Below are 16591 nucleotides of genomic sequence, written 5' to 3' on the forward strand. Positions count from 1 at the left end.
CAATCGGATTAAAAGATGAATGATTCATGACATAAAAGTGTGACAACAATAAGGCCCCTCAAAGACTGGAGCTGCTGCCCATCCCTGATCTAAACTAAGGATTTGTTTTTTTAAATTCATTGTGATTGGCTGTAAATCATCTAGACTGGTGTGTGTGTTTTTAAAAGATGACATTACAGACTGCATAGTTGACATTTAATTCCCATGGGTTGGGTTTAGTATTTTGTACAGTTGTGATTGACACTAAATCCATCTGTCATTTAACATTTAAATGTCATTCATATCAACTCGTTACCGACATAATTGCCTGGCGGGCTGAAGAGATACGGGATAGGCTCTAATCCTGTCTTTTGTCCCGCGGGGCAGTTATGTCGGTAATGAATAAAAGGGGAATTCTGGATCACGTGATAGAGCGAGCGTGTGAGTTCTAGTTCACACCTGTCCGGGAAGCTGTTGACGGGTTGTGCTGTGCGTGGTGTGTGTCGCTTTGCGCTCCCCGGAGAGAGAGAGAGAGAGAGACGGGTTGTGCTGTGCGTGGTGTGTGTCACTTTGCGCTCCCCGGAGAGAGAGAGAGAGAGACGGGTTGTGCTGTGCGTGGTGTGTGTCACTTTGCGCTCCCCGGAGAGAGAGAGAGAGAGAGACGGGTTGTGCTGTGCGTGGTGTGTGTCACTTTGCGCTCCCGGAGAGAGAGAGAGACGGGTTGTGTTGTGCGTGCTGTGCGTGACTATGCGCTCCCCGGAGAGAGAGAGAGAGAGACGGGTGAGAAAGTGCGTGAACAACCGGACCGGTAACCGGAAATAATAATGGGCATGGCGGGACCGGTCAGTCATCAGCAACGGATAGTTGCTTCAGGTTGGAGTCCCGTGAGTCTGTCTGACTTTACCGAAGAGAACGAGAAGGGAAAAGTTCCAAGTCTTCATGGTAACTTTTCATTCCAGAGAGAGTTGGGACATCTTTATGATTATTGTGGAATGCTGTTGTCTATTTAACTAGTGCTCCGTTTTTATTTATTTATTTTTATCGGTTACTGCTCCGGTGGGCCTAGAGCCATGGCGTTATCGCAGATCCAGTGTTTGGATGAGAATAACGTGAACCTCCGGACGCATGAATCCAAACCGGACTTTTTTTATTCCGAGGACCAACGATTAGCGCTCGAGACGCTTCTCCGGGATGGACGCGATGCCTTTAATAAGTTCCTGCACGCGACCAGTCTCCGGTGTTTCCTGTCGGACCAGGAGGTGGACCAGTTGACCGGGGCAGTGGAGGTGTACGACCCGGCATCAGAGCTCCGTCAGGGTGACTCAGACAGTGATGAACTCCCGCTGTCTCTCCAGTACTGGCCGGAGCTGTCTGACTGCTCGCTGCCGCGGCTGGATCTGGGCTGGCCGGACTGCGCGTCCTACAGAGGAGTGACTCGCGTCACTGTGTACGCGCAACCGCCACTGGACGGCCACACGCACATCAAAGAGATGGTCAGGAAAACCATCGCGCAGGCGCAGAAGGTAAGGCGAGTTTATTAAGGTCGTTTATTAGGTCATGACCCCCCCATACATTATAACCAGCTACAGGGGGGGGGGGGGGGGGGGACTTTCACTAGGTCATGACCCCCCCTACATGACAACCTGCTACAGGGGGGGACTTTCACTAGGTCATGACCCCCCCTACATGACAACCTGCTACAGGGGGGGACTTTCACTAGGTCATGACCCCCCCCTACATGACAACCTGCTACAGGGGGGGACTTTCACTAGGTCATGACCCCCCCCCATATATTATAACCAGCTACAGGGGGGGAACCTTTCACTAGGTCGTGACAGGCTACCTGCTGGTTACTGGCCCAACACTCTAACCACTAGGCTACCTGCTGGTTACTGGCACAACACTCTAACCACTAGGCTACCTGCTGGTTACTGGCCCAACACTCTAACCACTAGGCTACCTGCTGGTTACTGGCCCAACACTCTAACCACTAGGCTACCTGCTGGTTACTGGCCCAACACTCTAACCACTAGGCTACCTGCTGGTTACTGGCCCAACACTCTAACCACTAGGCTAGCTGCTGGTTACTGGCCCAACACTCTAACCACTAGGCTACCTGCTGGTTACTAGTCCAACACTCTAACCACTAGTCTACCTGCTGGTTACTAGTCCAACACTCTAACCACCAGGCTACCTGCTGGCTACTGGCCCAACACTCTAACCACCAGGCTACCTGCTCTAACCACTAGGCTACCTGCTGGTTACTGGCCCAACACTCTAACCACCAGGCTACCTGCTCTAACCACTAGGCTACCTGCTGGTTACTAGTCCAACACTCTAACCACTAGGCTACCTGCTGGTTACTAGTCCAACGCTCTAACCACTAGGCTACCTGCTGGTTACTAGTCCAACACTCTAACCACCAGACTACCTGCTGGTTACTAGTCCAACACTCTAACCACTAGGCTACCTGCTGGTTACTAGTCCAACGCTCTAACCACTAGGCTACCTGCTGGTTACTGGCCCAACACTCTAACCACTAGGCTACCTGCTGGTTACTGGCCCAACACTCTAACCACTAGGCTACCTGCTGGTTACTGGCCCAACACTCTAACCACTAGGATACCTGCTGGTTACTGGTCCAACACTCTAACCACTAGGCTACCTACTGGTTACTAGTCCAACACTCTAACTACTAGGCTACCTGCTGGTTACTAGTCCAACACTCTAACCACTAGGATACCTGCTGGTTACTGGTCCAACACTCTAACCACCAGGCTACCTGCTCTAACCACTAGGCTATTTACCACCCTATCATGCATTATACCCAGGTATAACAACCTTCTAACATGTGTCTTGATCTGTGTGTGTGTGTTTGTGTGTGTGTGCGATGTGTGTGTATGTGTGCGTGTGTGTGTATGTGTGCGTGTATGTGTGCGTGTGTCTGTATGTGTGTGTGTGTGTGTGTGTGTGTGTGTCTGTATGTGTGTGTGTGTGTGTGTGCGTGCGTGTGTGTGTATGTGTGTGTGTGTGTGTGTGTGTGTGTGTGCGTGTGAGTGTGTGTGTGTGTGTGTGTGTGTGTGTGTGTGTGTGTGTGTGTGTGTGTGTGTGTGTGTGTGTGTGTGTGTGTGTGTAGGTGATTGCGGTGGTCATGGACCAGTTTACAGACGTAGATATCTTCAGAGACCTTCTGGAGGCGTGCTTTAAGAGGAAAGTGTCTGTCTACATCCTGTTGGAAAGAGCAGCGTTACCTCACTTCCTGTCTATGGCCGAGAGGGCCGCCATGCACCCGGGACACCTGAAGGTAACTATGGTAACACACTCGCGCGCCTGGTGTCTGGTCTAAGACCGTAAGGAGACTATGGCCACAGAGTGATAATGAGTGATAGCAGAGGGGCCTATTGCAACCATCGATGACACTAGATAATTGCACCACCCGGGGTCACAGACTGGTTGAGCAGCACCGACCGGGGTCACAGACTGGTTGAGCAGCACCGACCGGGGTCACAGACTGGTTGAGCAGCACCGACCTTAGTCAAAGACTGGTTGAGCAGCACTGACCTTAGTCACAGACTGGTTGAACAGCACCGACCTTAGTCACAGACTGGTTGAGCAGCACCGACCTTAGTCACAGACTGGTTGAGCAGCACCGACCTTAGTCACAGACTGGTTGAGCAGCACCGACCGGGGTCATAGACTGGTTGAGCAGCACCGACCTTAGTCACAGACTGGTTGAGCAGCACCGACCTTAGTCACAGACTGGTTGAGCAGCACCGACCTTAGTCACAGACTGGTTGAGCAGCACCGACCGGGGTCACAGTCTGGTTGAGCAGCACCGACCTTAGTCACAGACTGGTTGAGCAGCACCGACCGGGGTCACAGACTGGTTGAGCAGCACCGACCTTAGTCACAGACTGGTTGAGCAGCACCGACCGGGGTCACAGACTGGTTGAGCAGCACCGACCGGGGTCACAGACTGGTTGAGCAGCACCGACCGGGGTCACAGACTGGTTGAGCAGCACCGACCGGGGTCACAGACTGGTTGAGAAGCACCGACCTTAGTCACAGACTGGTTGAGCAGCACCGACCTTAGTTACAGACTGGTTGAGCAGCACCGACCGGGGTCACAGACTGGTTGAGCAGCACCGACCGGGGTCACAGACTGGTTGAGCAGCACCGACCTTAGTCACAGACTGGTTGAGTAGCACCGACCTTAGTCACAGACTGGTTGAGCAGCACCGACCGGTGTCACAGACTGGTTGAGCAGCACCGACCTTAGTCACAGACTGGTTGAGCAGCACCGACCGGTGTCACAGACTGGTTGAACAGCACCGACCTTAGTCACAGACTGGTTGAGCAGCACCGACCGGGCTCACAGACTGGTTGAGCAGCACCGACCTTAGTCACAGACTGGTTGAGCAGCACCGACCGGGGTCACAGACTGGTTGAGCAGCACCGACCTTAGTCACAGACTGGTTGAACAGCACCGACCTTAGTCACAGACTGGTTGAGCAGCACCGACCTTAGTCACAGACTGGTTGAGCAACACCGACCGGGGTCACAGACTGGTTGAACAGCACCGACCTTAGTCACAGACTGGTTGAGCAGCACCGACCTTAGTCACAGACTGGTTGAGCAGCACCGACCTTAGTCACAGACTGGTTGAACAGCACCGACCGGGGTCACAGACTGGTTGAGCAGCACCGACCGGGGTCACAGACTGGTTGAGCAGCACCGACCGGGGTCACAGACTGGTTAAGTAGCACCGACCTTAGTCACAGACTGGTTGAGCAGCACCGACCTTAGTCACAGACTGGTTGAGCAGCACCGACCGGGGTCACAGACTGGTTGAGCAGCACCGACCGGGGTCACAGACTGGTTGAGCAGCACCGACCTTAGTCACAGACTGGTTGAGCAGCACCGACCGGGGTCACAGACTGGTTGAGTAGCACCGACCTTAGTTACAGACTGGTTGAGCAGCACCGACCTTAGTCACAGACTGGTTGAGCAGCACCGACCTTAGTCACAGACTGGTTGAGCAGCACCGACCGGGGTCACAGACTGGTTGAGCAGCACCGACCAGGGTCACAGACTGGTTGAGCAGCACCGACCGGGGTCACAGACTGGTTGAGCAGCACCGACCTTAGTCACAGACTGGTTGAGCAGCACCGACCGGGGTCACAGACTGGTTGAGTAGCACCGACCTTAGTTACAGACTGGTTGAGCAGCACCGACCTTAGTCACAGACTGGTTGAGCAGCACCGACCGGGGTCACAGACTGGTTGAGCAGCACCGACCGGGGTCACAGACTGGTTGAGCAGCACCGACCTTAGTCACAGACTGGTTGAGTAGCACCGACCTTAGTCACAGACTGGTTGAGCAGCACCGACCGGTGTCACAGACTGGTTGAGCAGCACCGACCTTAGTCACAGACTGGTTGAGCAGCACCGACCTTAATCACAGACTGGTTGAGCAGCACCGACCTTAGTCACAGACTGGTTGAGCAGCACCGACCGGTGTCACAGACTGGTTGAACAGCACCGACCTTAGTCACAGACTGGTTGAGCAGCACCGACCGGGGTCACAGACTGGTTGAGCAGCACCGACCTTAGTCACAGACTGGTTGAGCAGCACCGACCGGGGTCACAGACTGGTTGAGCAGCACCGACCTTAGTCACAGACTGGTTGAACAGCACCGACCTTAGTCACAGACTGGTTGAGCAGCACCGACCTTAGTCACAGACTGGTTGAGCAACACCGACCGGGGTCACAGACTGGTTGAACAGCACCGACCTTAGTCACAGACTGGTTGAGCAGCACCGACCTTAGTCACAGACTGGTTGAGCAGCACCGACCTTAGTCACAGACTGGTTGAACAGCACCGACCGGGGTCACAGACTGGTTGAGCAGCACCGACCGGGGTCACAGACTGGTTGAGCAGCACCGACCGGGGTCACAGACTGGTTAAGTAGCACCGACCTTAGTCACAGACTGGTTGAGCAGCACCGACCTTAGTCACAGACTGGTTGAGCAGCACCGACCGGGGTCACAGACTGGTTGAGCAGCACCGACCAGGGTCACAGACTGGTTGAGCAGCACCGACCGGGGTCACAGACTGGTTGAGCAGCACCGACCTTAGTCACAGACTGGTTGAGCAGCACCGACCGGGGTCACAGACTGGTTGAGCAGCACCGACCAGGGTCACAGACTGGTTGAGCAGCACCGACCGGGGTCACAGACTGGTTGAGCAGCACCGACCTTAGTCACAGACTGGTTGAGCAGCACCGACCGGGGTCACAGACTGGTTGAGCAGCACCGACCTTAGTCACAGACTGGTTGAGCAGCACCGACCGGGGTCACAGACTGGTTGAGTAGCACCGACCTTAGTTACAGACTGGTTGAGCAGCACCGACCTTAGTCACAGACTGGTTGAGCAGCACCGACCGGGGTCACAGACTGGTTGAGCAGCACCGATCGGGGTCACAGACTGGTTGAGCAGCACCGACCGGGTTCACAGACTGGTTGAGCAGCACCGACCTTAGTCACAGACTGGTTGAGCAGCACCGACCTTAGTCACAGACTGGTTGAGCAGCACCGACCTTAGTCACAGACTGGTTGAGCAGCACCGACCTTAGTCACAGACTGGTTGAGCAGCACTGACCTTAGTCACAGACTGGTTGAGCAGCACCGACCTTAGTCACAGACTGGTTGAGCAGCACCGACCTTAGTTACAGACTGGTTGAGCAGCACCGACCGGGGTCACAGACTGGTTGAGCAGCACCGACCGGGGTCACAGACTGGTTGAGCAGCACCGACCTTAGTCACAGACTGGTTGAGCAGCACCGACCGGGGTCACAGACTGGTTGAGCAGCACCGACCTTAGTCACAGACTGGTTGAGCAGCACCACCCAGGGTCAGAGACTGGTTGAGCAGCACCGACCTTAGTCACAGACTGGTTGAGCAGCACCGACCTTAGTCACAGACTGGTTGAGCAGCACCGACCTTAGTCACAGACTGGTTGAGCAGCACCGACCTTAGTCACAGACTGGTTGAGCAGCACCGACCGGGGTCACAGACTGGTTGAGCAGCACCGACCTTAGTCACAGACTGGTTGAACAGCACCGACCTTAGTCACAGACTGGTTGAGCAGCACCGACCTTAGTCACAGACTGGTTGAGCAACACCGACCGGGGTCACAGACTGGTTGAACAGCACCGACCTTAGTCACAGACTGGTTGAGCAGCACCGACCTTAGTCACAGACTGGTTGAGCAGCACCGACCTTAGTCACAGACTGGTTGAACAGCACCGACCGGGGTCACAGACTGGTTGAGCAGCACCGACCGGGGTCACAGACTGGTTGAGCAGCACCGACCTTAGTCACAGTCTGGTTGAGCAGCACCGACCGGGGTCACAGACTGGTTGAGCAGCACCGACCTTAGTCACAGTCTGGTTGAGTAGCACCGACCTTAGTCACAGACTGGTTGAGCAGCACCGACCTTAGTCACAGACTGGTTGAGCAGCACCAACCTTAGTCACAGACTGGTTGAGTAGCACCGACCTTAGTCACAGACTGGTTGAGCAGCACCGACCGGGGTCACAGACTGGTTGAGCAGCACCGACCTTAGTCACAGACTGGTTGAACAGCACCGACCGGGGTCACAGACTGGTTGAGCAGCACCGACCTTAGTCACAGACTGGTTGAGCAGCACCGACCTTAGTCACAGACTGGTTGAGCAGCACCGACCGGGGTCACAGACTGGTTGAGCAGCACCGACCTTAGTCACAGACTGGTTGAGCAGCACCGACCTTAGTCACAGACTGGTTGAGCAGCACCGACCTTAGTCACAGACTGGTTGAGTAGCACCGACCTTAGTCACAGACTGGTTGAACAGCACCGACCGGGGTCACAGACTGGTTGAGCAGCACCGACCGGGGTCACAGACTGGTTGAGCAGCACCGACCGGGGTCACAGACTGGTTGAGCAGCACCGACCTTAGTCACAGACTGGTTGAGCAGCACCGACCTTAGTCACAGACTGGTTGAGCAGCACCGACCTTAGTCACAGACTGGTTGAACAGCACCGACCGGGGTTACAGACTGGTTGAGCAGCACCGACCGGGGTCACAGACTGGTTGAGCAGCACCGACCTTAGTCACAGACTGGTTGAGCAGCACCGACCTTAGTCACAGACTGGTTGAGCAGCACCGACCGGGGTCACAGACTGGTTGAGCAGCACCGACCGTGGTCACAGACTGGTTGAGCAGCACCGACCTTAGTCACAGACTGGTTGAGCAGCACCGACCTTAGTCACAGACTGGTTGAGTAGCACCGACCTTAGTCACAGACTGGTTGAGCAGCACCGACCTTAGTCACAGACTGGTTGAGTAGCACCGACCTTAGTCACAGACTGGTTGAACAGCACCGACCGGGGTTACAGACTGGTTGAGCAGCACCGACCGGGGTCACAGACTGGTTGAGCAGCACCGACCTTAGTCACAGACTGGTTGAGCAGCACCGACCAGGGTCACAGACTGGTTGAGCAGCACCGACCTTAGTCACAGACTGGTTGAGCAGCACCGACCTTAGTCACAGACTGGTTGAGCAGCACCGACCGGGGTCACAGACTGGTTGAGCAGCACCGACCGTGGTCACAGACTGGTTGAGCAGCACCGACCTTAGTCACAGACTGGTTGAGCAGCACCGACCTTAGTCACAGACTGGTTGAGTAGCACCGACCTTAGTCACAGACTGGTTGAGCAGCACCGACCTTAGTCACAGACTGGTTGAGTAGCACCGACCTTAGTCACAGACTGGTTGAACAGCACCGACCGGGGTTACAGACTGGTTGAGCAGCACCTACCGGGGTCACAGACTGGTTGAGCAGCACCGACCTTAGTCACAGACTGGTTGAGCAGCACCGACCAGGGTCACAGACTGGTTGAGCAGCACCGACCTTAGTCACAGACTGGTTGAGCAGCACCACCCGGGGTCACAGACTGGTTGAGCAGCACTGACCTTAGTCACAGACTGGTTGAACAGCACCGACCTTAGTCACAGACTGGTTGAGCAGCACCGACCTTAGTCACAGACTGGTTGAGCAGCACCGACCTTAGTCACAGACTGGTTGAGCAGCACCACCCGGGGTCACAGACTGGTTGAGCAGCACTGACCTTAGTCACAGACTGGTTGAACAGCACCGACCTTAGTCACAGACTGGTTGAGCAGCACCGACCTTAGTCACAGACTGGTTGAGCAGCACCGACCAGGGTCACAGACTGGTTGAGCAGCACCGACCTTAGTCACAGACTGGTTGAGCAGCACCGACCAGGGTCACAGACTGGTTGAGCAGCACCGACCTTAGTCACAGACTGGTTGAGCAGCACCGACCATAGTTACAGACTGGTTGAGCAGTACCGACCGGGGTCACAGACTGGTTGAGCAGCACCGACCTTAGTCACAGACTGGTTGAGCAGCACCGACCTTAGTCACAGACTGGTTGAGCAGCACCGACCTTAGTCACAGACTGGTTGAGCAGCACCGACCTTAGTCACAGACTGGTTGAGCAGCACTGACCTTAGTCACAGACTGGTTGAGCAGCACCGACCGGGGTCACAGACTGGGTGAGCAGCACCGACCAGGGTCACAGACTGGTTGAGCAGCACCGACCTTATTCACAGACTGGTTGAGCAGCACCGACCTTAGTCACAGACTGGTTGAGCAGCACCGACCTTAGTCACAGACTGGTTGAGTAGCACCGACCTTAGTCACAGACTGGTTGAGCAGCACCGACCTTAGTTACAGACGGGTTGAGCAGCACCGACCTTAGTCACAGACTGGTTGAACAGCACCGACCGGGGTCACAGACTGGTTGAACAGCACCGACCGGGGTCACAGACTGGTTGAGCAGTACCGACCGGGGTCACAGACTGGTTGAGCAGCACCGACCTTAGTCACAGACTGGTTGAGCAGCACCGACCTTAGTCACAGACTGGTTGAGCAGCACCGACTGGGGTCACAGACTGGTTGAGCAGCACCGACCGGGGTCACAGACTGGTTGAGCAGCACCGACTGGGGTCACAGACTGGTTGAGCAGCACCGACCTTAGTCACAGACTGGTTGAGCAGCACCGACCGGGGTCACAGACTGGTTGAGCAGCACCGACTGGGGTCACAGACTGGTTGAGCAGCACCGACCTTAGTCACAGACTGGTTGAGCAGCACCGACCTTAGTCACAGACTGGTTGAGCAGCACCGACCTTAGTCACAGACTGGTTGAGCAGCACCGACCGGGGTCACAGACTGGTTGAGCAGCACCGACCGGGGTCACAGACTGGTTGAGCAGCACCGACCTTAGTCACAGACTGGTTGAGCAGCACCGACCTTAGTCACAGACTGGTTGAGCAGCACCGACCGGGGTCACAGACTGGTTGAGCAGCACCGACCGGGGTCACAGACTGGTTGAGCAGCACCGACCTTAGTCACAGACTGGTTGAGCAGCACCGACCGGGGTCACAGACTGGTTGAGCAGCACCGACCGGGGTCACAGTCTGGACACACCCTTCCAGTCAGGGCAGAAGACTCTAGCCATCACTCAATACTGTAGCCATCACTATGGCAACCCAACTCCCATTTGTTACCACTATCATGTGTCCCAGGGGGTTTTCAAACTTTTTGACCTACGACCTTCAAAAAGGGAGTGGTACAAAACTGACAACCCCTCCCCTGAGCACGCAGACAGACAGACAGACAGACAGACAGACAGACAGACAGGCAGGCAGGCAGACCGGCTGGCAGGCAGACAGACAGACAGGCTGACCAGCTGACCGGCAGGGAGGCAGGCAGGCAGGCAGGCAGGCAGGCAGGCAGGCAGGCAGACAGACAGACAGACAGACAGACAGACAGACAGACAGACAGACAGACAGACAGACAGAGGCAGGCAGACAGGCAGGCAGGCAGGCAGGCAGGCAGGCAGGCAGGCAGTTAGACAGACAGACAGACAGACAGACAGACAGAGGGAGAGTATTTTATAGAGCCCCAGTGTTATGGCTGTGTGCTACTTTCCATATGTTATCTGGCAGTTGGGTCACACCCACAGAACAGACAGACAGACAGACAGACAGACACCGGGTCACACCCACAGAACAGACAGACAGACAGACAGACAGACAGACAGACAGACAGACAGACACCGGGTCACACCCACAGAACAGACAGACAGACAGACAGACAGACACCGGGTCACACCCACAGAACAGACAGACAGACAGACAGACAGACAGACAGACACCGAGTCACACCACAGAACAGACAGACAGACAGACAGACAGACACACATACCGGCTGGCAGGCAGGCAGGCAGACAGACAGGCAGACATACAGACAGCCAGACAGGCAGGCAGACAGACAGACAGACAGACAGGCAGACAGACAGACAGGCTGACCGGCTGGCAGGCAGGCAGGCATACAGACAGACAGACAGACAGACAGACAGAGGGAGAGTATTTTAAAGAGCCCCAGTGTTATCGCTGTGTGCTACTTTCCATATGTTATCTGGCAGTTGGGTCACACCCACAGAACAGACAGACAGACAGGCAGGCAGGCAGACAGACAGACAGACAGACAGGCAGGCAGGCAGACAGACAGACAGACAGACAGGCAGGCAGACAGGCAGGCAGACAGACAGACAGACAGACAGACACCGGGTCACACCCACAGAACAGACAGACAGACAGACAGACAGACAGACAGACATACCGGCTGGCAGGCAGGCAGGCAGACAGACAGGCAGACAGACAGACAGGCTGACAGACAGACAGACAGACAGACAGAGGGAGAGTATTTTAAAGAGCCCCAGTGTTATCGCTGTGTGCTACTTTCTACATGTTATCTGGCAGTTGGGTCACACCCACAGAACAGATAGACAGGCAGGCAGACAGACAGGCAGACAGACACCGGGTCCCACCCACAGAACAGACAGACATGTCTACCTTTTGAACCACTTACTGTAAACACCAGTCATTATGTCCTGCTGTCCACTGTCCTCTCAACACCAGTCATTATGTCCTGCTGTCCACTGTCCTCTCAACACCAGTCATTATGTCCTGCTGTCCACTGTCCTCTCAACACCAGTCATTATGTCCTGCTGTCCACTGTCCTCTCAACACCAGTCATTATGTCCTGCTGTCCACTGTCCTCTCAACACCAGTCATTATGTCCTGCTGTCCACTGTCCTCTCAACACCAGTCATTATGTCCTGCTGTCCACTGTCCTCTCAACACCAGTCATTATGTCCTGCTGTCCACTGTCCTCTCAACACCACTCTGTCCTGCTGTTCACTGTCCTCTCAACACCAGTCATTATGTCCTGCTGTCCACTGTCCTCTCAACACCAGTCATTATGTCCTGCTGTCCACTGTCCTCTCAACACCACTCTGTCCTGCTGTCCACTGTCCTCTCAACACCAGTCATTATGTCCTGCTGTCCACTGTCCTCTCAACACCACTCTGTCCTGCTGTCCACTGTCCTCTCAACACCACTCTGTCCTGCTGTCCACTGTCCTCTCAACACACCACTCATTATGTCATGCTGTCCACTGTCCTCTCAACACCACTCTGTCCTGCTGTCCACTGTCCTCTCAACACCACTCTGTCCTGCTGTCCACTGTCCTCTCAACACCAGTCATTATGTCCTGCTGTCCACTGTCCTCTCAACACCACTCTGTCCTGCTGTCCACTGTCCTCTCAACACCACTCTGTCCTGCTGTCCACTGTCCTCTCAACACACCACTCATTATGTCATGCTGTCCACTGTCCTCTCAACACCACTCTGTCCTGCTGTTCACTGTCCTCTCAACACCACTCTGTCCTGCAGAGCCTGCGTGTGCGTGTGTCAGGGGGAGCAGAGTTCTTCAGCAGGTCGTGTACCAGGGTGAGAGGACGGCTGGGTCACAGGTTCCTGTTGATAGATGGAGACAAGGCTGTTTCTGGATCGTACAGGTACCCTGACCTCTGACCCCTAACCCTCTGACTCCTAACCCTCTGACCCCTAACCCTCTGACCCCTAACCCTCTTACCCCAAACCTTCTGAACCCTAACCCTCTGACCCCTAACCCTCTGACCCCTAACCCTCTGATCCCTAACCCTCTGACTCCTAACCCTCTGACTCCTAACCCTCTGACCCCTAACCTCTAATCCCTAACCCACTGACCCCTAACCCTCTGACTCCTAACCCTCTGACTCCAAATTCTCCATGGTTACAGGGTTAATTCTGCATGGTTACAGGGTTAATTCCGTGTGGGTACAGGGTTAATTCTCCATGGTTACAGGGTTAATTCCGCATGGTTACAGGGTTAATTCTCCATGGTTACAGGGTTAATTCTCCATGGTTACAGGGTTTATTCCGCATGGTTGCATGGTTAATTCCGCATGGTTACAGGGTTAATTCTCCATGGTTACAGGGTTCATTCTCCATGGTTACAGGGTTAATTCTCCATGTTTACAGGGTTAATTCTCCATGGTTACAGGGTTAATTCTGCGTGGTTACAGGGTTAATTCTCCATGGTAACAGGGTTAAAACAGAAACAACACAAAGGGTTAAGTTATGTTTAGGTATTCATTCCGAGGACTAGAAGGGCTATGGTTTGGGGAAGGCTTAATAATTAAAAACAACAAGTATGATCAAGTATCATCAAGTATTCTCCCGGCTTGCTATCACTTTATGTGGTCTAAGCAGCATCCATCGCCTCCGAATATCACTAGTGCCATTTAAAAAAAAATTGTGATCGCCAATGAAGGCATATATCAACGTCCTCGTGACCTTTTCAAACGTCCTCAATGGAAGGATCTTTGTAGTGACGACCTCTGACCCCCGACTGTGTCTTTGTGTGTGTGCTCCTCCCCTCCAGTTTCACCTGGACGGCGTCTCGTTTGGACAGACACCTGGTCACCTTGGTAACGGGCCAGGCGGTTGACTCCATTGACCAGCTGTTCCGTGACCTCTACCTGACCTCCAGCGGGGTCGACCTCCGCAGGGTCACCACGGAGACGGAACCGGAGCCAGAGCCCCTCCCCCGGGCCACCCCCGTCGCTTCTCTCTCCGCAGCTAACGCCAGGAAGCTGTTCAGCCCTAAATACGCCGTGGTGATCGGCAACGCTAACGCTAGCAGCGCCGGCCCTGTCTCCTCCGGAACTCCGGAGCTCCAGAACTCCAACTCCCAGAACCCCCTGAAAACAAAGGTATCAGAATGCATTGCTCCGTACTTTACCATAATGTACCGTGCTCTTTTAAAAGCAGCTGTAGATTTGTTTATTTGTATTCTTTAAAAAAAAAGAAAAATATTAAAATATTGTCCTCAGTATTGTGATCAATCGTTTCAATCAATCTAGGTGCGTGTCCGGGAGCCAGTGGAAGCTCCGCCCCTCCACCCGGGATTGGCCTGTCTGGAGAAAGCGTACCTGATTCCGTACCTGCCCACCTGGCCCGAACCCGACCCCCCCAGAGATGTCATCGGGTTCATCAACGTGCGGGACGCGTCACGGTCGACCCAGGTGCACCTGCAACGCTCCGAGAGGTTTGAAACGAGCCAGGCTATACGGTTCAGCAGTCCCTTTACCCTGCCCAATGAGGAGACACTTCCTGACAGGGCTGTGCCTAGACCAACCCCTACCCCTAACTCTCCCACTACCCCCATCTCTACCCCTATCTCTACCACTACCCCTATCTCTACCACTAGCCCTAACTCTACCACTACCCCTATCTCTACCCCTATCTCTACCACTACCCCTATCTCTACCCCTATCTCTACCCCTATCTCTACCCCTATCTCTACCCCTATCTCTACCCCTATCTCTACCACTACCCCTATCTCTACCACTACCCCTAACTCTACCACTACCCCTATCTCTACCCCTATCTCTACCACTACCCCTATCTCTACCCCTATCTCTACCCCTATCTCTACCCCTATCTCTACCACTACCCCTATCTCTACCCCTATCTCTACCCCTATCTCTACCACTACCCCTATCTCTACCACTACCCCTATATCTACCCCTATCTCTACCACTACCCCTATCTCTACCCCTATCTCTACCCCTATCTCTACCACTACCCCTATCTCCACCCCTATCTCTACCACTACCCCTATCTCTACCACTACCCCTATCTCTACCCCTATCTCTACCACTACCCCTATCTCTACCACTACCCCTATCTCTACCCCTACATCTACCCCAATCTCTACCCCTATCTCTACCACTACCCCTATCTCTACCACTATCTCTACCACTACCCCTATCTCTACAACTACCCCTATCTCTACCACTACCCCTATCTCTACAACTATTTCTACCCCTATCTCTACCACTACCCCTATCTCTACCACTATCTCTACCACTACCCCTATCTCTACCACTACCCCTATCTCTACCCCTATCTCTACCACTATCTCTACTCCTATCTCTACCACTATCTCTACCCCTATATCTACCCCTATCTCTACCACTACCCCTATCTCTACCCCTATCTCTATCCCTATCTCTACCGCTATCTCTACCCCTATCTCTACCACTACCCCTATCTCTACACCTATCTCTACCACTACCCCTATCTCTACCCCTATCTCTACCACTACCCCTATCTCTACCACTACCCCTATCTCTACCCCTATCTCTACCACTACCCCTATCTCTACCACTACCCCTATCTCTTCCCCTATCTCTACCCCTATCTCTACCACTACCCCTATCTCTACCACTACCCCTAACTCTACCCCTATCTCTACCACTACCCCTATCTCTACCCCTATCTCTATCCCTTTCTCTACCACTACCCCTATCTCTACCACTACCCCTATCTCTACCCCTATCTCTACCACTACCCCTATCTCTACCCCTATATCTATCCCTATCTCTGCCACTACCCCTATCTCTATCCCTATCTCTACCCCTATCTCTACCACTACCCCTATCTCTACCCCTATCTATATCCCTAACTCTACCCCTACCCCTATCTCTACCACTACCCCTATCTCTATCCCTATCTCTACCCCTAAATATACCCCTAATCCTAACCCTACCCCTAACTCTATTCCCTACCCAATCTCCCCCACTCTCCCCAGTCCCGTATGCCCCTCCCTTACCTTCACCCCCATCCCCAAGCCCCGGACGGTGCAGTTGGTCATGAGGAACGGGAGTGGTCAGGACCTATGTGGAGTCAGAGGGGTTAAGAAGACAGACCGTCTGGAGCTAACAGGACCACAAAGAGACTGTCTGAATGGAACTGGACTGTGGCTAGACTGTGAGACTGCACTACGACCACAGAGTGACTGTGAGACCGCACTACGACCCCAGAGTGACTGTGAGACCGCACTGCGAACACAGAGTGGCTGTGAGACTGCACTACGACCCCAGAGTGGCTGTGAGACCGCAGTGCGAACACAGAGTGGCTGTGAGACTGCACTACGACCCCAGAGTGGCTGTGAGACCGCACTGCGAACACAGAGTGGCTGTGAGACCGCACTGCGACCCCAGAGTGGCTGTGAGACTGCAGTACGACCCCAGAGTGACTGTGAGACCGCACTACGACCCCAGAGTGACTGTGAGACCACACTACG

The 16591-nt window shown here is 54.3% G+C and overlaps 1 protein-coding gene across 1 annotated transcript; it reads left to right on the top strand.

Moving 5' to 3' along the window:
- Positions 1-723: 723 nt before the first annotated feature.
- LOC139423631 (protein FAM83G-like) lies at positions 724-16161 on the top strand. Its single transcript, XM_071175217.1, has 6 exons — positions 724-1502; positions 3116-3283; positions 12850-12974; positions 13883-14213; positions 14364-14709; positions 16097-16161. The coding sequence occupies exons 1-6, from the start codon at positions 1050-1052 to the stop codon at positions 16159-16161; spliced, it is 1488 nt and encodes a 495-aa protein (XP_071031318.1). The 5' UTR covers positions 724-1049.
- The last annotated feature ends 430 nt before the right edge of the window (positions 16162-16591 follow it).

This window comes from Oncorhynchus clarkii, chromosome 13 (assembly GCF_045791955.1).
Source record: "Oncorhynchus clarkii lewisi isolate Uvic-CL-2024 chromosome 13, UVic_Ocla_1.0, whole genome shotgun sequence".
NCBI classification, from domain to species: domain Eukaryota; kingdom Metazoa; phylum Chordata; class Actinopteri; order Salmoniformes; family Salmonidae; genus Oncorhynchus; species Oncorhynchus clarkii.